The sequence below is a fragment of the Xyrauchen texanus genome, chromosome 9 (assembly GCF_025860055.1).
Source record: "Xyrauchen texanus isolate HMW12.3.18 chromosome 9, RBS_HiC_50CHRs, whole genome shotgun sequence".
Taxonomy (NCBI): Eukaryota; Metazoa; Chordata; class Actinopteri; order Cypriniformes; family Catostomidae; genus Xyrauchen; species Xyrauchen texanus.
Genome location: NC_068284.1, coordinates 7,462,819 through 7,487,420, shown reverse-complemented (window position 1 = coordinate 7,487,420; position 24,602 = coordinate 7,462,819). Strand labels below are relative to the sequence as shown.

At 38.3% G+C, this 24,602-nt stretch overlaps 1 protein-coding gene across 3 annotated transcripts in view; it reads left to right on the top strand.

Moving 5' to 3' along the window:
- LOC127648960 (adhesion G protein-coupled receptor L2-like) overlaps positions 1–24,602 on the top strand; it is a 135,743-nt gene that overhangs the window by 28,527 nt on the left and 82,614 nt on the right. For all 3 annotated transcript variants that reach the window (XM_052133821.1, XM_052133823.1, XM_052133822.1), the window contains exon 3: positions 21,609–21,822. In XM_052133821.1, the coding sequence (XP_051989781.1) occupies positions 21,609–21,822 (214 nt within the window). The remainder of the gene's footprint in view (positions 1–21,608; positions 21,823–24,602) is intronic.

Here is a 24,602-nt window from a genome sequence, read left to right as displayed (position 1 = left end):
CGCGACACAAGCATGTCTGACGCAGGTGTAGATTGACGGGTCCTTAAACAAGCCCTCATAATAAATCTCCAACTGATTGACAAATTCACTTTTGAAATGGATTGCTGTGAACTGTGTGCCAACAATTGACTTATGATCAATAATATATTAGTAAACAATACATTGTATTCTAAAGCTGCTTTTTGTATTGTCTTATCAATGATTAACTCTTCAGCCACAAGAATGTAATCATTTTAATTATCTGAATATTTGTTATTATATATATTTATATATTTTATGACATCTCTACTTACAAGTCATGTTCTTGTGGTGAGCAGGGCGGAGCCAAGCGGCATTCCGGTGAGGGGAGGAGGGAGTATTTAAAGACAAGAGACAGCGGCAGAAGGGAGAGAGATGTATGAAGCTTGTCCGTATTTCTGACTGTCTTTATGATTTGACGCACCTGGCTGAAATGTGTTTTTGTTTCTTTATTCACTGAAAAGTGTCATTAAATGTCTATGTTTATCAAGCCTGTCGCAGCTTCCTCCTTTCTGTCTCAAGCGTTACAGTGCTATAATAAATGGTCAAGGTCAGTGAGCTTAACTCGGTAAGAAAGGGCAACTATGTTCTTGGGGGTTAATTGGGTCTCTTTTGTGGGCAGGACTGGATTGTGTTTGCCCTCCCCTACTGTTGGAGAAAATCAGTGAGGGACCCACTTAGACTGTCTCGAAATTGTGTTGGCGTGAAAGTGACATTTAAATCCTGGCTCGGCCTCAGCAGGCGGCTGGTTTTATAGGAAAGCAGGTTCAGCCACTTCTAACATGCCTGGATTCACGTGTTCGTCTGCCTGTTACGTGTTAAGAAGCCAAAGAAAACATACTTGCTACTGAATGGCATTCTGAAAGAGACATCTCATCATTGAAACTGCTAATAGTAACACTCACTGTCTGATTGTTTTTATGCGGACAGGAAAGTCTTTAAAGAGTGTTTCGTCATTGACGTCATAGTTTGATCTGCAAATGTGAATTTGACCTTGATTTGTTCCTTATCAATTTCAGAAATTAAGGCATAATTAGAAACGTTGGCACAGAATTGGGGGTACCTTTAGTGCTCCGACTCATGCAGTTTGACTACTGGAAGACTGAACAATTAGTTTTAAAGCCGTTTCATTTCCTGGAATGCGTCCAATAATTGTAAATTCTACCCTGGCTTTATGATGAGCCTTATTATAGATTACCTCTGTAATCCTTTGAGGATTATGAGTATATGCTTCATTTTGATTCTGCTCTCTGCTGGAAAACACGCCCTGCCTGTGATGGGGGGCTTATAGGTTAAAGGTTGATCCTTGTTCAGATTTATGCACCAAACTGCTGGATTGGGGCAAAATGCACCATTTAGGACATTTTCCCAGTAAGCAGTTTTCCCAGTACATAGCCAGTTTAGGGTGTTTTCCCAGTAAACACAAACATTGCTGGTTTAGGGTGTTTTCCCAGTAAGCACAAACATTGCCGGTTTAGGGTGTTTTCCCAGTAAGCACAAACATTGCCGGTTTAGGGTGTTTTCTAATTAAGCACAAGTACATTGCCAAGAAGTGAAATAAAACTAATCTGGAAAGTATTGCAGTGTAATTTAATTGTCATATTTGTGAATGAACATACACATTGTGAAAATGGACCAGATTTGCATGCATTTTGAATCATAGATATTATTAAAACATTTGCCGAATATCATTCTAACATCCAATATGGAATTCTTTAGTTGGCCTAATTATCAGAAGTGGTCTTTTTGCTTAGTGTCTGTTCCAGAATGTACCGAAAGCCTTTTCAATGGATGGTGCACATGATTTTATTTTTATTGTACATTTTGATCATCATAGTTTTAAATATGTAATAATTTGTATTTTTATAACAGATTTTCATATTTCAGTTTAATATAGAGGTCAACCGATATGAAAACTAAGGTGGTGGTAAAGGCTGATAACTATTTAATCGGCCGGTAGTTTTTAAAAACTATTTATAAGATGTCAGACATATATTATTATTATTTTACTTTGGCGGGAAAAGACAATGAGGCCAAAATGAATAAAATCCAATATGCAGTTTTTAGTTTAACCAAAATCCCAATAATAACCAGAAAAAAATTCAGATTTGGTGCTTAATACAGGACTTTTATGAACAAACAAGCTCAAAACATACCAGGGACTCTTATTTTGAAATGGCTAAATGATGAAAATCGACAGATTTTGCAGATACCGTAACTGATAGTTCCCCTTCTGTCACTCACTCGACGTTGTGTCGAATGAAATGACACGAGGGGTCTTCCTGGGACGCCAAACGTACCTCTGAACCTGAGAAAAGGCCAATGTCAAGTTGGCAGACAGAATTTGCATGCCCCGCCCCGGACATATGGGTATTAAAGGAAGCGGGGAAAATTTTTCTTCGGAGCCGAACGGTTGTGCAACAGCAAGCTGAGTTCACCACTGTTTCACTCACCTCTACTGGCGATAAGCACTGCTGTTGGATCTACGGCGTGTTTCCAGCTGGCGCTCTCTCTCTCTGCACGCTGTGCAGTCTACGCCCCTGGGCGCTTCAACAACGCTTTCATTGCCTGAAAGAGTGTTTTTCCTCCTAAAAAGAGTTTATTTCCTCTAAAAGAGTTTGAGTTCCCACTCATAAAAGAGCAATACACAGCAGGCGTTGAATGTCCTTTTCAGGACGCGTCTTTTTAAAGATGTCTTTCCACCTCTGTGTTGTTCCTGGATGCGGTTGATTTCTCTCCACTTCTGACTGTCATAAAAGCTGCCTCGCGTGCCTGGGATGCGATCACACGCAGGCAGCGTTTTATGAATGTTCATGTTCTCAGTGCTAGAACATAGCAATGGCAACATTGCGGTCGCAGCTTTTTTTTCTCTTTTCCCCAGACTTTCAACCCTTGGACAGACCTCTGCTTTCTGTGGACCAGCGTCCCCTTACAGCAGGTGTCCAGACGTGTCGTGGTGACCACAGACACCTCTTGACAGGGTTGGGGTGCCGTGTGCTACGTGCACGCTGCCGATGGCCTCTGGACAGGACCCCGGCAGCGTTGGCACATCAACTGCCTAGAGTTGTTGTGCTGTATCTCTTGCCCTATGGAGGTTTCTCCCACTAATCCGGGGCAAGAAAGTCTTGATCCCTTCAGACAGCACTGCCATGGTGGAAGGCGGTCTTTCCCAGTCCTATTCTTTCAGGGGGAAAAGACAAAGAGGAGGCCACATCCTGCCCAGTCTAGGGGGAGGTAACATGTGGCAAATACACCACGAGGGTTGTGAAGCCGTACGTGGGAAATGGCGCGGTGGTAGTAGGTCTAATGAGGGGGGACTTTTCAAGCACGGTGACTGGGGCAGTGGGCTGCTCAAGGGAAACGTAGGTCCCCTTCTGTCAGGTGAATGCTATGAAATAGCATCAATGACCCAGTGAGCTAACCTCTGTTTGGAGACGGCATTACCTTTCCGCCATCCGCCGAAGCAGACAAAGAGCTGCTCAGAACATCTAAAGCTCTGCGTGCGGTCCAAATAGATACGCAAAGCACGTACCGGACACAGCATCGAAAGGGCTGGGTCTGCCTCCTCCAGGGGCAGCGCTTGCATGTTCACGACCTGGTCCCTGAAGGGGGTCGTAGGAACCTTGGGCACGTAGCCCGGTCGCGGCCTCAGGATAAAGTGAGAATGTGCCGGACCGAACTCAAGGCAGGTGTCGCTGACAGAGAACGCTTGCAGGTCCCCAACCCTCTTGATGGAGTTACCTCTCAAAAAGACAGCCTTTTGTTTCAATTGACTCTAGGTAAATTTATAATGTATCCAGCACTGTATTCATAAATATCCCGATACCGTTTTACTGTGTGAGAAACCACTCCAAATGATTCAGTGAGAGAGTGCTCCGAACGAATTGTACTAATCACAAATCGATTCAGACCATTTTGCAAACCTGTTTGGCCTATTCACCAACTCAAAAGAATCATTCATTCACAAATTGGGAATTGCTAGTTCTTTTAAACAGCCAAGATCAGTCAGAGCGCTCATGGTACGCACAGTGCGTATGGCTGTATAGCTGCTGGCGCCACTGATCGTAGTGACCAATAGTTTTAGAGATCTGATGCAGACAAGATTGCATAGATGATGAATATACATGTATATAAATGTCTCTGACTTTCAATGGTTTTGTGCTCTCGACAGCCAATAATTCACTGCACAAAACACATTGTGGTCAACACAAGACATGTTTATCCTTGCTGCAAGCGAACCTGTATTTAATGTAGTCTGGATTGTTTTTCTATTACCTTGTGTAGTGTTCTTCATGGTTTTTGTGGATGAGGGCATGTCAGGCAACCTGTCCGTGTTGGCATTTGCATGTAGCATTGTTTTTCGATGCTGTTCGCAATCTTATCAGAACACACCTGCGACCTATTTTTGGGTCCAGACCCACCAGTTGAGAGCCTCTGCATTAGATTGCGTCCTTTTCGCTAATGAGCAAATGCTTTAGACTGCTTTTTAGAGCAGTAATTCTTTGTCCATGGAAGCAAACAGTCGTTCGAGCTGGCTAAATGGAGGCTCATTTCAGATTTGTTTGAGGCCATTGTTGGAATGTTTATCACATGTTTGTATGACGGCTGAAGGATCAGGAGCTGAATTCCAGACCACATAAGGACCTGAAATCATACTTGCATTCCTACCTGGGCAATGTACATTATCACGGTTAGCTTGAGCAAAACGAGGATAAAAGAAAATCCTTTCCTGATTCCAGAGGCCCAAATCATCGTGCACAGCATGCAGTCATTCTCTGCTGGTCTTGAGGGGAAAGAGGCGGGGTAAACCTACAGTAGCTATATAAAGTAAAGGGAAGGATTTTGTCCTGAATACAAATCACTGTCCAGGAACTTGAAACAAGGCCATTGTTAGCAGCACGTAAGCATGGTTGAGAGAAGATCAGACCAGACTAAATGGACTCTCACAGAGGCCTCTGAGTTTTTGGTGCTTTCGAATGCAAATATGGCAGGATGGAATTATCAATAGCTAGCTCAGAAGGTTGGTTTTGTCTGTCCGGATTTATTGTTCCCTTCCAGTTCGTTAAGTATTCAACTACTACTGCACACTTTCTCTTCACACATTGCTTGCATTTCTCAGCACAATGCTGATCCTCAACTGACAAATGACACGTCAAAACTAGACAATAAAGAGTTACGTTAAAGTCCATGTGAAAAGGCATTCGCAACCCATTTTTCTTAATGTGATTTATTTCTTTTTGAAACAAGATATTCAATGACAGAAATGTAGGGTAGGACTAGTTATATATTCACACAAGAATGGAGTCACACATGAATGCAAGCTTCCTAAAACAATAGCTAAATAGCTATTTTACTCTTGGGGGGCGGGAAATAATTATATATATATATATATATATATATATAGTATATATATATATATATATATATATATATATATATATATAAAAACCAATGAAACAATTACAATTTTTGGAAAGATTAAAATATATATATACATATATTTATATACAATCAGCTACAACATTAAAACATCCTGCCTAATATTGTGTAGATCCCCCTCGTGCCGCCAAAACACGCCAACCCGGATCTCAGAATAGCACTATTCTTCTCACCACAATTGTACAGAGTGGTTATCTGAGTTACTGTAGACTTTGTCAGTTCGAACCAATCTGGCCATTCTCTGTTGACCTCTCTCATCAACAAAGCATTTCCATCCACAGAACTGCCGCTCACGGATGTTTTTGTTTCTCCAATAACATGTTAGAAACAACCCAAGCTGTGATGCTAGTAGTTCTAAAGTGATGTTTTGAGAGGCTTGGACACATAATTTGTTTTGGACCAGCAATGGCAGATTCTGATCCGTGGCTTAAGAAAGCAGTTCCATGCACAAATGTGTTTTTATGACCATATTACGTTTTTCCTAATTTTTTTTAAATTTACTTGTTCAATGAACTGTTGTATTTAAGCAATATCACACTCGCAATCATGCTATATGGCCCTAAATCAGCACTTCTGTGATTGCCTGTGGCCATATCTCAGCAGTCTTGATGTAGGGCCATATCACACTATTGCTTGTGTGATATTGCTTAAATACTTATACTGTACATATATAGTATATGTGTGTGTGTGTATATATATACTTATTATACATAGTTTTTTAGTTCCCCTTAAGAAGTTTGCATTCCCTCTCAATCAGTGGTGTAGTCGGGTCCATACGCATGTATACTTTCGTATGCTTACTTCTTTCCCACTTTTTTCCCATGTTTGCCTATAATGACTTCTAAGGATCAATATTTGTGTATACCCTTGGTATACCCACTTGTTTTGCTGGTTCAGAAGTCCATAATCTACTGTTGTGTTAGTTTCCCTTTAACTGTATTGGATGCAGTTTTGTGAAACTGGAGATTCTATGTTGTTATTGGTGCATTATCACTTGAATTCTGCCATTCCCCGCCCCTGACAACCGTTATCGCCACCATCATCAACTGACTAAAGCAGTATCAGGTCAAATTAATTAACAAAATATGCCAAACATCCTGTAAAGTTAGGAATTGTCCCGTAATTAAGGGAAAAACTATGTTCCATATGAAATCCATACGCAATGCCGTTTGTCCCGTATTTTAGCATCACACACCCAAACTGCTGAGAATGTTTCACAAATCGAGAGAAATTGACCTGAAACACACACACCTTTTGCATGAATTGTGTGAGAAATCAGCTGTTGCTTTACATGGACGATCAGTGACAATCAGTGTGTGTTTTCTTAAAAAACATGGACATCAGCCATTCTGCAAAATGAGTTATTTGAAGTTTATAACTCTATTGTTTTATTTATGTTTTCCTTTATTTTGTGGTGTTGGTCATATGTGATCAAGCTTAACATGTCCACCCTGTTATGGGAAGACAAATGGAAAACAGTATTTATGTTAACAGAAATAAAATAAATATTAGTTTACAAATATGTTTCCTAGATATCAATCACAGACCATGTAGTGGCTCTGAATGTCCACCCTGTTATTGCCCACCCTGATGCTGCACATTTAACTTGACGGATCTGAATTTTTTGGTAATTTACCATGACCAGTATGACTAATACAATTTTGAATATGTCCCTGTATTGATGAAACATGATGAAACTTGTAAAAGTATGTTTTATTTTTCAAAAGTTTCAAAGTCGGAATGTCACCGAATTGTAGCGAATTTGTGGCAAGTTTGCGGCCTATTTGCCATGAACTTGATTTTCTTAAGGGTACAAATATTGAATTTCAGTCATAGTTACTGTAGTAAAATCAAGCAAAACCTTTTGGTGACTATGGTTATTCTTCAAATAAATGAGGCCGATAAATTGGCCAGTATTCGGAATTTGACACGTCTGAGACATGGAAATGACCAATCAAAAAACCTTGCAACCTTGAACCTCACAAAAGTTGCGCAAATTTAACGTTTTTCTTCCTGTTAAGCGATCAGATGTCTTTCTTTGAAGGGCATATTATAATAGCCTGGATCAAAACTATGCCCCTCTGACTCACTAATGTTGCGTGATAGTCAGTCCGTGACACTCCAATGAGGCTATCCGGACCGAGTAAACTGAAAGCTGTCAGGAGATTGCTGCTTTAGCTGAATCTGTTCTAGCATGTGAGAGCATCCAAGTAAAAGCTCTTCTTATGCACTATAAGTAAATGTCATATTCACTGTGCACTGTATGTACAATTAGTTTGACAGTGTTTTTGTGAGAAAATGGGATTGCTAATGGACACATACCATCCATGGTTGCTGGACTACTGTGTGCACTGTTTTTATTTACTTTATTCTAATGTATTACAATTTCTTTGTGCAAACAATTGACTAAAATGGGAACACTAAACAGAAACCTGGAGAAACTGCTATCTACCATCTTAAACACAAAAAAAGACATTTTATGTCAAAAATATCCCATTTATGTACATTAATGCCATTTACTAAGTTGTGTGATATATCGGCATTGTATTGGCCTACAGGCCAACCTGCTCTCCATTAAACCAGCCATTAAAAAACCCATATCGGTCAACCACTAACTGTAGTTAACTCATAGTCAAATTTGTGGTTTTGCTATAAATGCCATAGTTCAAAATTGTTACTGCAGTAAATACAGGTAAATCTTGTGGTTACTCTGGTTCTACTAACATTCTATTGTTCAGCTATGGTTACTGTAGTAAAAGCATGATTCATTTCTGTAAGGGATGTGTAAAGCTGTTGCGAAGGAACCCAAAATAATTCAGAAGGAACATAAAGCTATTTCAGAAAGTAAATTCCCTCCCTGTCCTATAAGGGGCTCCATAGATTACAACCCTTAGGCCTACATATTTTACCTTTTGTTTTGAAACACTTGCAGATCATTTGATAGATCATTTTGTATTTGAAAAGCCAAAGCACTTTAGTGCCTCTTTTTGTGAAATTTGCATTGTGATCTTTATTTACAACGTTCACATGTACCGCTTGTGAGAAACTTCTCTGTGGAGATGCTGTGAGCAAAGCATACCGACTGAATGTAGAGATAAAAGAAACCGAGAAAAGAAAAAAACAAGCTTTGTTTGTATGTTAAAAGAAGTTAAGCGTCTCCCTTCTCCCCCCCTTCCAAGAACTTCTTTTGGCAAATCGTGACTTCACCTCTGGATGTGTCTACAGTACAGTAAGCCCTGCATTGCTCTGTTTATTGGATTATGGACACATGCGAGCTGTTGTGCTTTGGTCGCACATTTTCCTTTTCTTTCGAAGACATTTGGCAACTGGTAATGCTGAGAATGAAATCACAAAACAGACAAGTGGACTCAAGAAGTCCATGCTGGGTCCTTTAGGGCCTCTCATACTTTTCTAAAGGTGACACTCTCCCTTTCCCTTCTCCGCCTCCTTTTCTCTCAGAGAAATTCCCCCATGGAGGCTGGAGTCTGGAATACAATGGGGGCTGTCCGAGGGGGAGTGTGTTGGATTTGCATGCAGCTGTTTTATGTTTCCACAGCCTCAAAGGCCAATCAGAGCTGTGTTAATAGAGGGTGACAAGCATCAACCGACACCCAGACCTCCTGTTTGCATGGTGGTGGCCATGCTTTTCCACCCATATGGTCACTGACCTGGGATCGTTCCCACAAGGAAGCTGGAAAGGTTTGAAATATTCATCTTAAAGAGATAATTATCATTGATGAACAGATCGAGTTCAGTTTCACTGAAAATCTTGACATCCGCTTTAGCTGTCCTTGGCGCGTTGTGGCAAAAATGTTTGATTCCTAAACAAATCGTTGATTTGAACTGGTTATTTTTCAAGAATCTGTTGATTTGGTTCACAAAACCCGACTTATATGATTTATTCATGTATCAGAACAAATCCTTGTTTGGAACTTGGTATTTTTCCATGAATTGGTTGAGGTGGTTCATCAAATTGTTGTTGTATGATTTATTCACGAATTGGAACAAATCATTGTTTTGAGTATTTTCCATTAATCGGTAGATTTGGTTCACAAAACAGTTGTTATATGATTCATTCACAAATTGAAACAAATCATTGTTTTGAACTTCGTATTTTTCCATGAATTGGTTCAGGTGGTATTCACAAATTCACGAATTGGAACCAGATACCAGTAAATAATGACAGAATGTTTTTTTTTTGTGTATTATTCTGTTAACAAAAAAAACAGCACACCAAGACATTAAGATGTCGAATGATGACTTGCTCAAGTCAATGTTACATTGTTACTGGTTAGTCTAGTCTGTATTGCTGAAATGTTTGACGATGTGCCCTGAGGTAGCTATCTAATACCTTCAAATCTTTGAACAACAACTATAGCAATATATTACTGCCTGTCTTTGTCGTAGCATTTATTTAGATTTCTTGTTTTTACTTTTTTCAAATGCAATCATCTGAGCTAAAGTGCGACATCCAATTTCAAGGGTGTTGATAGAAAACAAGGTAATTTGTCTTACCCACAAATTACATTCTGTCGTTCAACAGAAAAGGAGTCACGCAAAAAGTGCTATATTGGACGACAATATGGGTTACCACTTGCTTGAGCCCTGTAGCAAGCTCGGGGAGGGTGCCAGGAAGGTGCATAAGAAAAGCTACTTTTCCCAGTCGCTGACCAGAATGCCTGATAAGGTTCCATGTCAACAAGGCCTGGGGAAAAGGATCAGTCAGTTATGCTCCGGCTGGAACTGTTGCCATAGCAATTGAATTGAACATTCCATGTTATATTATTTACGGCCCAGGATACACCTTAACATGATTTAATTTAACAGAGAGCACGAGATAAAGAGGCACAAGCTTTGGCAGGCTTGTTGAAGGCTACTGTTGGCTCTTTTCTTTTCCTTCTCAACTTTGATGTAAATCTTGACTGCTTCTGGCAGTGTTTTGCCGAGATGTAGGTGAGTTTGAAAAACTGTGTAGGTACTTGGAAATAAATACAGTTACTCTAGGGAGCCAGAAAGAGAGACAAGACACATTTTTTAGACTATAACGCCGTCACACTATAGAGTAGACTAGCATAAACTACACGTGTCTGGTCTTTTTGTGCACAATTCATCAGTATGTTATTTCAAAGGAAATTATGTTTGTTTGTTCTCATAATCTTTCATCAAAATTAAATATCTTTCTCTGCCATCAAAACATTTTTTTTGCTGAGGTAATCAAGACCATGTGAGTGGGGAAAACTTAGATTAATCAATAATGCCATAGCCTAAAATTCACAATCCAATCAAGTTCCAAAAGACACATGAGGTCTTGCTCTACATCACATTGAGTTTCACTTGGAATTGTCACATTGAGTGTGTTTATATGCACACAATACACTGATAACTACTAAAAAGAAACTTATTCAAAAAATCAGACATCACAAGAAAACCGTGTTTAAGTGAGTTTTGACGTTAAGTGAGTTAATCCATTTTTGACGTAAAAACATAAAGAGGTATGATCACAACACTTGCTGACTCCAGACTGCAGACTACTTTAGCTGACCAGTCAGAATCAAGATTTCCAGAAAGCCGTGTAATTTCTGCGCTGCTAGCGTCTTTAAACGGAATTCTAAAAATAATGACTGTATTCAAAGAAGTTTCCCAAACACTCACCTCTGTCGGCCAATTAACAAACACACCAATGCAATCTCTTGAAACATCCTAAGCTAAAATCAATACAGAACCTCATTAGTCCAAGATATTATAATGAATTTGGAACATTATTAGTTTTCCTATAGCAAAGTATATTTGTAGCGCAAGTAGTTTGTTGACCCCTGGGGTTGGAGTTGTGTTTGACTTTGTAATTAGTTGTTAGGCTCCCAGGTTGAGTTCCAGATACTCCCAGTTCCTTATATTGATTTAACAGTTTGCTCTGACCCTCAGGGCCCCTGATACATGCGTCTTGTGTGAGGGGGGGGGAGGCCTGCACTCCAGAAACAGTCCTCATCAATTTCTGGTCTTTCTGCTGACAGTTGTTTGTGAGGAGACCGAATGGGTTTGATGGATGCGCATAGCTTCTGTGGTGAAGGTGGAGTTGATTGGGTGACCACAAGGGATGCAAAGACAGAATGAACAGCTTGTTTGAAAAGCAACAAAACACGCAATCCCTTATTCTGCATGATGTTTAAAAACTGTGATCAACTGGTTACGACCTACCAAGAGGTACAAATGTTTACAGTGGTGTCCAAAAGTCTGAGACCACACTGAAAATCGGGATTCTTTTTTAAAAATCTTTCTGGCCTCTGAAGTAAAGGTCAAATGATTTTGACATAAAACATGTAGGATTTTGAAAAATGTAAAGCAAAGAAACAATTTCAAACATAATGGAGAAGAAATTGACAACTGAGCTAATGTGTGACAATTCGAACAAAATCTGTCAAAATAACAGCTCGCAGTGCAAACTTTCAGGAAAACTTTGTACCGGTGGCTAAGCACCTTGTTACTGCCATTGCTCCTTGTCATAAATACTTGTGACCTGGAGCTACACCTACTTTAAGGCGGACAGTGAGTCTCCGTTCAGTCGGTTAAGATTTGTCAACATGAACACCGGCGTACAGTTATTAGCAAAATGGTTACCTTATATTAGCAAATTTACCTACATCTGTATGATCCTTGGCATAGAGACATTTTCCAAGACCAAGTTGTGTGATTAGTCTAAAAAATTTTGAATCTACTCTAATGCTCTTAAGTGCCCATTCACTCTTTTGTTTGACATTCTGCTTCATTATTCAAGTGACGTCTGCACCCAAAAGCAATTCACACATCTACCCAAAGTAAGCTCTGTGTCTGCCCATTAATACTTTTATACACTCTTACAAAAATCAAGAGTTCTGCCAAACTTGCTGCAACTTGATGCAAATTCGTCACTCATTATTTTCACATGCAAATGAGCTTTACGGCAAACTCTTCATTGTTGGCAAAGGTTTGCTGCAGGTTTACCTCGACTGGTGAGGAGCTGCAAACTTCTGGCAAACATTTGTGTCAAATCGTAAGCTCTTTTGTATTTGAAAATAATGAGTGGATAATTTGCAGCAATTTTACAACAAATGTGTGGCTTGTTTTTTTTCTTCAGAAATCTAGATTTTTTTGTGAGGGCACCCATCTTTGCAGTAGTATTGTAGTCATCACAAAATACAATAACAATTAATAACCTGCTCATAGTGTAGCATGTTAGCACATTAGCGGCTTTAATGTAGAATGTAGACAAATTACACATTATCTACTGCATATACACACCTATCACCCACAACATTAAAACCACCTGTCTAATATTGTGTAGGTCCCCCTCGTGATGCCAAAACAGCACCAACCCGCATCTCAGAATAACATTCTGAGATAATATTCTTCTCACTACAATTATACAGAGAGGTTATCTGAGTTACTGTAGACTTTGTCAGTTCAAACCACTCTGGCCATTATTCATTGACCTCTCATCAACAAAGCATTTCCATCCACAGAACTGCCGCTCACTGGATGTTTTTTGTTTTTAGCACCATTCAGAGTAAATTCTAGAGAAAATTCCAGAAGATTGAGAAATACTCAAACCAGCCCATCTGGCACCAACAATCATGCCACGGTCCAAATCACGGAGATCACATTTTTCCCCATTCTGATGGTTGATGTGAACATTAACTAAAGCTCCTGACCCATATCTGAATGATTTTATACAATGCATGGCTGCCACATGATTGGCTGATTAGATAATCGCATGGATGATTTTTGGTGCCAGACGGGCTGGTTTGAGTATTTCAGTAACTGCTGATCTCCTGGGATTTTCACGCACAACAGTCAGTAGTATTTACTGAGAATGGTGCCAAAAACACCCAGTGAGAGGCAGTTCTGTGGACTTAAATACCTTGGTGATGAGAGAGGTCAGTGGAGAATGGCCAGACTGGTTTGAACTGACAAAGTCTACAGTAACTCAGATAACCACTCTGTTCAATTGTGGTGAGAAGAATATCATCTCAGAAACCTATATGTGGGTTGGTGCTGTTTTGGCGGCACGAGTGGGACCTACACAATATTAGGCAGGTGGTTTTAATGTTGTGGCTGATCGGTGAATATTACCTAAAATCATCGAGTGGTTAAAACAGCTTCTTTTTCTGATCTCATTTGAATTCTGCTCGAAGGCATGAAGTCGCTAATAACACATTTTAATGTAATGTTAGTTGATGTTTTACATGTAGTCTTGTACATCCTCATACTACTTTCTGGCTCTGAGTGAAGAATGAAGAAGAACTTCGCCGTGAGTATACCGAGGCCTTAAACCGGTAAAACGCAGATAAAGGCGCTCGAATACAACGAGAAATCAGGGTAATGGTCAAAAACCGACATTTCGTCAACGTTTGACCTTTCCCCGATAAAGGAAAAAACCTTTTTAGGCATTTACGTGACCTTCCATGTTGTCGATTTATTAGGCATAACCAGTGTAAGATTGTGCATGTAAACTTGGTCATTGACTGGATTAAAGCAAAAGAAAAAAAAAAAGCAGACTAAATGCTAAGACATTTTGAAATTAATGCTAATTACTTATTACTTCAATTGCTATGCTGGTAATATCAATTGTAAGGAGGGAAATGGCATCAAATTTGAAAAATGCAAAAAAGAAGAATTTTCAGGATAATTCCATTTGTTTTATTTCTAATGGTTTTATAGTGATTCTTAAGGAGATGGGCCATTACCATTTTTCCTGTGGCTTACTCTTACACAAAGAAGTGAATTCATAATAATGTTCTGATATATATTGCAAACTACACACAATTCAACATTTTGACTTCATATAATAATAGAAACTGAAGCTATGTTTAGAAATTCAAGGAAAAAATGTCAGCCTAAAGGAATGTCTGTAAAGTGTAAAAAGACATCGGGAGATCTTATAAAATAGGATTTTTTCAATGTATCATACTGTATTGCATGGCCTTGGGTGGGTTGACTTCCACAGGTAGCTTCAGTTCTTTATGCATTTCAAGGAAAATGACACACATGCTTCAGTTTGGAGCTATTTGACGTGTACTCCTTTTCAAAAGCGAAAACATTTTAATCATATTTTTTCAGCATTATCCACTTTCATTCTTAAGTGAATTTAAAGTGAACTTTTATTAATCTTTTGTTTTCTTTATAATTTCCATGTAAAGCACTTTGAATGACCAGTGTCTGAAATGGGTGTTATAAATAAACTCGACTTGCCTAGGCAAAAAGCTGCTAATATGTCTTCATCTTTTGTTATCCTTTAGGTATTTTTACTCTTACTAATTGAATTATTATGCCAATAAACAGAAGGAGTGATTAGGGGCCCAAGAGACCCCACTGTGGTTTTATAGGTCATACAGCCATGAATGTAAACTAGACCAGTGGAGAACATTATATCACTTCACATATTTGAAATAGAAGTCATTGCAGCAAGTGGAATCCATACATGCTTTATACTGGATTCTAGATGCTCGCATATACATCTGAATTCAAAGCAGTACACGTAGATTGGATAAAGTGGTTTTGCACTGGTTTAGATGTGGTCCAGTCTTTAAATGAATGTTGATGTTTCTTATCCAATACAAGATGAGCTCTATCAACAACAATTATAGAATAATGTAAATTATCACGTTAAAAATAGCAATCAAACAAACAAAAAAATCTAATAAAATTGCGGTTATATTCATATGCTTGCTTTGAAAGTAAATAGGGCTGTGCAATAAACATTAAAATACCACAAGTAGGTAAAAAATATTTTCAAAAGCCATTTACGTAGACTTTTAAATGACTTTTTAGAGACTTACATAAAATTCAAAAATTACTCTTACAATACAATTCTAAACAAGCAAAAATCAAAATCTTTCTAAACAAACAAAAACAAACCATCTCATAAGAGTCATTCATTCAGGAATAAGACTATACTGGTCACATTATGTGTATCAGATTTTCACAGTTGTATTTTGTATGTAGCCTGTATCTTTTATACGGTTTACACATGTTTAAATAAAGAAAATGCTTGGGCCTTTTTTTTCTAAATGTTTGAATATTTAATTCATGTTTGGTTTCACATTTTTGTCATTTTGCACAATCCATTAACTAAAACTATATACCATTTTTGTCAGCGTTAAACTGACTAGAATCAATGAATATGACATGATGAAATAATGGCTAATATTAAGGAAAATATGTAACTGTAAAAAATAAAGACTAATCAGACTAAACCGGCAGGGCTGGACTGGTAATCTGGCATTCCGGGCATTTTCCCGGTGGGCCGATGCACTTTGGGGCCGATCAGGGGTGGGACTGGCCATCAGGAGAACCGAGCAGGCCAGTGAGTCAGCTGCGAAACGGGCCGAATGTGCTGAGATAAGCTAAAATGAGACGCCCTGTTATGCAGAACGGACCACAAAACGGCGCCGTAATGCATAAAAGGACACCGAACAACAACACCCCACCCCACCCCCCCTCCCCTCCCAAAAAAAACTTTGGGACAGTTGCTATGTAAACTCCTTGGGAATTTCTCTTCCCAGTCCAGCCCTGTACACGGGTCACCCTGTAGATTCAACCTAAAAACATCAGCTCATTAGAGTCATTTGTTTGTGAATCGGAGGACACTCATGAAAATCATATGGTTCTGGTATTTTTATAAAATGGAACCAGTTCCGCAAAAGATCCCATTTTCGGTTCCCAAACACATTTATTTATCAACTTACCCCTTTATCAGCATCTGCCATTAAAAAAAAAAACATATTCGTGGACCATTACCCTGATTATATCAGAGAACTCGAGAGCCATAGAAAGTAGTTTTTTTTTGGCATTGTTTGCAACAGTGCATGCATGTGGCAGAGTAAATTGTTGTTATTATTAAAATAATGTTGAAAACTTCACCGTTTATATCTGTTCACACAGATGAAACGCAGTGTCAGGACAGCGACAGGGTAATTAGCATTTCGCTGCTAAATGAGTTGGGTAGTTACTTGCATGAAATTTGAGTGAATGGCTATATGAGAATGTGTGCAGGCAGCCGGCTGAGAGAGGCTAATTGGGGAGCACACAGCAGAAAACACACATGGCAGCTGCAGCCCTCGGGATGAAATGTTGCTGCTAACAACTGTGATCATTGACAGTTTGCTCATGTGGCTGCACCTCACACTCACTTTGATCTCAAGCAAGCACATCTGGGCTACGTTTCCCAATAACGATTGATCTTAGCAGTCAAGAGCCTTTTCTACGAGCAATTTTACGAACGATCCTTGTATTTTACGTACGTTTACCAAAACTGCACATGACCCAGAGAGGATACGCTTTAAGTGTTACATAAAAGAGTAGTTGTCCACGTGACAGTGCTGAAATGCAACCATATAGTGCTGCACATCATTGTAACTTCATTATATTTGTGCATAACATTACAATTTGTAAAGTATCTGGCTAAAATATTTATTCAACCTTATTAACTGCATATTTAAATTTTGTTTTTACAATTATTTTGAGCAGAACAATCTTTTTCTTTTACACAATCTGCTCTCATAATCAGGTGTGCAGTTATAATATTTCGTTATAAGCTTCCAGGATTAGTTGAAGACAGTAGAGGTCCTGTGTGTTGATCCTGCTAATTAAAAGCATTAATTGAATGTTTTTCCGTGTTTTTGCCGAACGCTAAATAAGAAGACATTTTGGAAGATGCGCTTCATGGATATGGTCTGCTCTTTTCTCCCAAAAGTGATAACGGTGACGGTAATGCTGCAGGTGCGGTGTTACACAACTTGATGTGCTGGCAAGAGAGCCTTTGGGTGTCAGCGAGGAAGTGGAGATGAGGATAAAAGCGTCTGCCAAATGAATAAATGTAAATGTAGGATGATAAGCAGGACTGGACTGGTAATCTGGCATACCGGGCATTTTCCCGGTGGGCCGACACACTTTTGGGCCGATTGGGGGCGGAATGTCCATCGGGAGAACCTAGCGGGCCGGTGGTTCAGCAGTGAAATGTGCTGAATGGGCCGCGATAAGCAACAATGAGCCGCCGCGTTATGCAGAACGGACCACAAAACGGCGCCGCGATATGCAGAAAAGGGCGGCAAACTCCACCCCACCCCCTGCTCAACAGTTGGGCCAGTTGCCATGTAAAATCCCGGGCCGATTTCTCTTCCCAGTCCAGCCCTGATGATGAGCAAATATACACAGATGATTTTCATTCACGTTAGCAATTAATGACTTTTTTCTTCTCTTTCTAATATTAATTCATTCAGCTGTCTGGATCAGTTATGCCACAACTTTGTTGTTACTAACTTGTCCAACTAGTCCACACAGATAACTTTATTTGCTTACTAATTAATCTATTCATCCATTTAGACTATCTGTTTTATGTATTTCATTATTATTATAATAATAATAATAATAATTATTATTGTTATTATTAGTCTTATTAATTAAAACATAAAAGCATAAAGTGTATTTGTTGGTATTTAAATTGAATGAAGTGTAATTCCACAAATGTCCTGCAGGTGTCTGCATAAGTCTGTGTCCTCATGATGCTCTTAGCGCTGTACGATTACTCCAGAGCACTCGTTAATCTCCGAGCATTTTCAAGTACTACTTAAGTTAAGATGCTTTTGGGAAATGGGCTGCAAAACTAAGATGAATTGTAAATTGTATTCTAACGGGAAGACACGCAGGCTTGAGTGAAGTTTAAGATGCCATTTATTTGATAAATGTAAAACAGGAAGTAATGTCTCTCTCGTTGGCGTAGGCCCTGTCCGGAGGTCCGAGGGAGTTGTACCCGGAACCGTCATGTCCTGCCCGAGATAGGAGGCAGGGGCGAGGAGCCTACCACCTACAGGGCTCAACTGGTGGTGGTGGGGTGGAGGAGGTTGCCGTGTTAGCACACTGAAACAGCAATGTGATAGATTGTGAGCAGACTTATAAAGCAATGGCTTACATGCGATTGGCTAGGAATTACCCAGCTAATGATGTGATGATGTACAGCTGCTAGTCTTCCCGCTAGAACTACGCTGCGCTTTCATTTCTATGATCTACTTGGGCTTACGATACTTTTGGTCAGTCAGGGTTTAGAAGCAGGTTCGAGTCTGTTCGTCCTGATTTTCTGATCAAAAATCAGTAGTATATCTGTGAAAAATGGACTTGCATGTTTTATTATGAGAAATAGATTTATATGACTTATATTCTTTCTTTCTTTCGTTCTTTCTAAAAAAAATTTGTTGCTTTAAAACTTGTCTGAATCATCTGTTGAGCAGAACACAATTGAGCAAAAGAGTTAATTTTTTCCCCAAGCACAGCTATTTGGCTTTAGTCAGATTTGTGGAGTGCAGCGTATAGATTTTTCCTCCTGGGTGGACTCCAGACAGTCCCTGCTTCGATCGACACCTCTGTAAAATACATTCAATTACACTTCATGCTGCTCACATTCATGCTCTCTCTCTATCTATCTCACAAATATTACAGTACAGGAAAAGATGTCTTCCAATGAAAGCCTTATAATGAACGATGTGTATTTGCTTTAGATTTGATGTCTATGAGCAGGGTAGTGCTGGAAATGATGCATATTACAGCACATTGCTAAACAATCTTTTGTCATGACGATATTGTAAGTACATCTATATTATGACATCAATCAACTACATTAGTTCATGCATTATGACATCATGCAATTATGTAATTACATGCACCGACATCACCATGTCGCTTTAGTACGACTGAAATTTTTGCGAAGACCTAGATAGTGCGATTATAACTCGGCTTCGTCCAACATGTAAACACCTTAATCAGACAACACTTGGCTTTGGTGTTGTGCATGCGCTCTGAAAGACAGAGGTGACTGTAATCTGATTACTTTTTTAGTGGTTAGGGTTAGGTTAGCATTAGTGTTGGGAAAATTGCATGCACAAAGCACTAATGGGCTGGTTCAAGTGCAATTTAATTTAATTGTAAGGTTCTTCTCTTATTATCGCACCGTCTGCGTCTTATTATATATTCCATTTTCTGTTTGCGCACATACACCCACAGATAGCGCAAACACTCCCACCCATGGCCACTTGCTTTTTGCTCCGGGATGAAAACTGCTTAGAAATTTGAAAAGGAAAAGATGTAGCACACAGATCATACGTGCATTTATTCATATTGAAAATGTATGCCTTGTATAATCACATAAATAAGCATATCGTCTATGACACTGCAACATAAAAGTGCCATTTGTTTCTATACAGTATATTTTGGTCAGTAATATCATTTCTACATCTCCTCCCACATTAATGCTCCCTACATCTTCCCCAGTATGGCCAACATCATAATCACAGTCTGTATGTGGCACATTATCATTATATTATATAGTATGATGGACTTTTTGAGAGGATGTAAAACATAAAACAACTTGTCATTTTCTTATTGACTAAACGCAAGTTTTCTGGTTTATTCATCTTATATGCTGAGGATAGTCTGAAAACTTCAGAATTGGCTGGATGGACCAACAGAAACATGCTGACCCATCTTTGTATTACTAGATATTTCGGGACAGCATAATATACTGAAGCAATTTAGAAACAATGTTGTGACATTACCACAGTAACAGTTGACATAATGCGTGCTGAAGGTGCACTCAGGAAAGGGTTACTTGGGATTACCTCATATTCGTAAACTGTTGGCAGACGTATCAAAATATTATGACTCAGTTAAACCGATAAATGCCTAGTAGTTGGATTTTAAGAGCTACTGTGATTTATTACTACGACAACTTGGATTAGCTACTACACTGGTTTTGAAAAACTACTATCTTCTTTCTTCAACTCCCTGACCGTTCTGTCTTTCGGTAACTTGATTTCCTTCGTGACCTCAATGAGCATTCCAGTAACACAAGTGGCAAACATACTTACAAGTCAGCTGTAGTTTCAAAGTCCTGACGAAACATGTTTCTTATATTACAAACAGCTCAGCTGCATTGGTCCAGTGTTTCTCTTGACAGTTTGAGATTTCAGTAATTGACTTTATACAACACTACACGTCTATCGCTACTGTTTATTATTTGTACATTGAGATTTATCAGGGTATAGTTACTTTTATTATTGTCCACCTGCTAAAGTCATACTTTTGACAGCAAGAAAACAAATATAGTTTAAGGTATTACACTGCTGTCTTGAACTCATGAATTGGTCAACTATTTTTGCGTAAGGGCCGCTAGACTGTATAATTGACCTTTGTCCCTCACAACCGATTTCCTATGTGCTAGTTTCATGTCTCTTGTATCATTCCACATTCTCTTCTCACATGATAAAATGTCTATTTATTTGGTAGGTAGTCACGTAATAATGCTTTATTACATGTTATTACGAACTGACTGTACATTATCCCTACTGTACTGCTCTTTGACTGAACTTGATTCAATGGTGGACAGTGGCTACACGTTTTTTAAAAGAGTTTTATTAACTTCAATGTACTATGTAATCTGAACACAAACACTTTGTGTAGAAAGAACCTAGCTGAATTGTGAAACCCCAACAAAATTAGATGAGTCAATGTAGTTCATATGTTTGTTATAACAACATTGTTTCTATTCATTTGACTGGTTACTGATTTTGGCCTGAACTCTTATCAAAGACTTAAGATGTGTTTCCACTTTATTTAATTGTGTAAATCTAACTTTTTTTAATGGTAATTTCTTTTATAATTTAGTGTCAAATATAACATTATTCTTAGCGTTATATTGCCTTGGTATTTATAAAAAATAAAATAAAAAAAAAACAACAACAATAATAGCAACACTAGTTACCAGTGATGCAAAAGGGTTTGAAATACAGCTGCTGAGAGATTAAATGTGGCACTTTTCTCTCTTCTAACTGTGGTAACCTACCGCTTATTTATTTAGTTTCCTCTTTTGGAAAGTCGTGGAAAAATAATAGTTGATTTTTTTTTACTTGAACTGTTGGAGCAAATGGGAATGCAAAAATAATATTAGTTGTGGTGTCCCATTCACTGCTATAGAAACTTACTCCCATGTTCCAAACACGGAATTGCATGGTTATGTTTTATTTATTTATTTATTTTTTACAGTGTTTACCAGGAATTCCAGTTTGTTTGTCTATCAAATATTGACTTTTATAATATCCTGTAGCTAATTGTTCTTTCCTTTGTTTTAGCTTTCAGTCGGGCAGCTCTACCGTTTGGTCTGGTGCGGCGAGAGCTGTCATGTGAGGGTTACCCCATTGACCTCCGCTGCCCAGGGAGTGATGTCATCATGATAGAAACTGCCAACTACGGCCGCACAGACGACAAGATTTGTGACGCTGACCCGTTCCAGATGGAAAACATTAACTGCTACCTCCCAGACGCCTATAAAATCATATCTCAAAGGTAAGGGGCCAAGGGCCAAGCATTGCCTGTAGACTAAATGAGCACTCTATTTCCTTATGTCTGATTTGGTTTGAGATACTGAATTTTACCGAGCTCATAATTTGTGTTTTTTAAGCTTGTTGTTGACGAGACAACTATCGAGCAATTTAAAAACGTAAAACGTATGATGGTTGTTTTTCCAACTATGGGCACTTTTTGATCTCAAAACGTGATGGAAATGACATTTAAATTTTTTTTCTTTAAACAAATGAGCTGACTCATTTGTCTTGCTAAAGCCGTATCTTAATATATCTTAAATACTCAGTTAAATTATATTTTCACACTTTTCACATAACTAAAGCTTGATTAGAAATCCCAAACAAAAATATTCTGTACACAAGTTATATTTACCTTGATTTATATATATATATATGGTATGTACAGTATTAGTGATGGGCAGATGTAATAGCGAAGCTATTAGCATAACTACATTTCTGAGTAGCGATTAATATACATTAATATATTTTAATTAAAATTACAAACAATAATTGTACAATATATATATATATATATTTTTTTTACATGTATAAAATGTATTTTAATTAATCTGTATACATATATAATTTATTAAATATTTAAAGTTAAAAAAAAAATTGTTGTTGTATTGAGGGAGCAAAGCAATGATAATAATAATCATAACTTAAATGTTTTCATTCAAAATGTAAAAAAAAAATGTAATTAGTACATTATTTTAATTTGGCTTAATTACAAGTACTTAATTACAATTTGAGTACAAGTAATAATTAATGAACAATTTTAGATTGAATGTCTGGCTCTGGATCTTAGTTCAAACTAAATCCATGCAATGCTTTAAAAACACTAGCAAAAATAAATAGTGAAGGCATGGTAAAATGCATTCATGAAAAAGACTGATTAATGTGAATTTTATGCAACCCATGGAAAAAAATAAATAAAAAATCTGTTAGTTAAAAATCAACCCCAGAGACATAAAAGTGCCCATAGTTGAAGAAACACCGTAATACATTTCCTCTGGAGAAATTGTTCTGTTCTTTTATAAATAGGCAACACTTGTATTTTAAAAGCCACTTTAAAACTAATTTGTCGAAACCTCGTTAGGGTTTGACATAAGTGCTAAGTTATGAAGCTCTATTCTGACTCTTTGTCCATGTATGACAAATTAGTTTGGGATTTGAGGGGAAAACTCAACACCTTCACTATAATAGACTAGAAATATGCATTGCTTTTCCAGGACTGCTTATGCCGGCTGTTTGATTCCGGCCCTTAAATTCCGAGTGAAATGGCAGAGTTGGCAGCGTTGGCATAGACCTGCGGTCCTGAGTAATGCTGCGCTCTCATACCATTTATATTAGTGACACTTGTGCTTGCGCTGGCTCTCTCAGGACATTCTTGTGCGACTGCCAGAGTGTGTGAACATACACGCACACACAGATCGGGGACTCCTCGCTGTGCCGCAATGATGGTGTATATCTGAAGCTATCTAGGTATTAACATTTTATAAGTGTAACCAGCTCTTTGTGTGCAGAAAACATGAACTGCACGAGTGAGTTCCAGTCGAGGTCAGAGGCCCGTAAACCTAAATTTTGCTCTTTATAGAGCACTTTAAGGTCTGCATTCTTCCGCTATAATCTGTACACTCTAAATAATGCTGTTTAAATATGGGACAGAACACACGTGGGGCTAAACTAACCCAGCAAGTTGGGTAGTTTATTTTAACACAGCAAATGGGTTATTTATTAAACCCATGCTGGTTCATTTTTACAGGAATGTTTGTTTGTTTTTGTTCAGAATATCTCAGCTCTGTTTGGTCAATTGTATGCAACTGAATAGTGGCCAGAACTTTAAAGCTCCAAAAAGTACATAACTGTAGCATAAAAGTAATCCATAAGACTTTAGTGGTTAAATCCATATCTTCAAAAGTGATATAATAGATGTGGGTGAGAAAAATATCAATATTTAAGTACTTTATAACTCTAAATCTCACTTTCACATCTGAAAGAAAAATTAAACAGGTGCCACATGACTTCTAGATGTGAAAGTGAAGATTTATAGTAAAAAAAAGGGACTTAAATATTGATGTTTTTCTCACTTTTTCCCACTTTCGCGGTCATTTCACCACTGGGACCATGTGGATTATTTTTATGCTGCATTTATGTGCTGTTTGTAGCTTCAAAGTTTTAGTCACCATTCAGTTGCATTGTATACACCTACAGAGTTGAAATATTCTTCTAAAAATCTTTGTTAGTGTTCAGCAGAACAAAGGCAATCTGAGTAAACACAAAATTGTATTTATTGAAGCAAAAAAGTTATCCAATATCAACTGGGCATGTGTGAAAAAGTATTTGCCCCCATTAGTTACTATGTTTTAAAATCTTTGAAACTGCATTCATAATGGGGTTCAGCTGGACTAGACACACCCAGGCCTGATTAATGCCAGCCATGTTCAATCAAATCAACACCTAAACAGAACTTTTTCAGCAGCATGAAGTTGGCTAAACGTTCTCACCCAGTAGCAAACTATGCCAAGCTTGAAAGAAATTCCTGAAATGATTAGGAAAAAGTTGATACATCAAATATATCAGTCTGGGAATTATTTCAAAGCATTTGGGATGCCAAAGAACCACAGTGAGAGCCATAATCTCCAAATGGAGGAAACTTGTAACAGTAGTGAACCTTTCCAGAAGTGGCTGACTTTCTAAAATTCATACAAGAGCACAGCTACGACTCATTTATGAAGTCACAAAAAGCTGTGGACAACATCC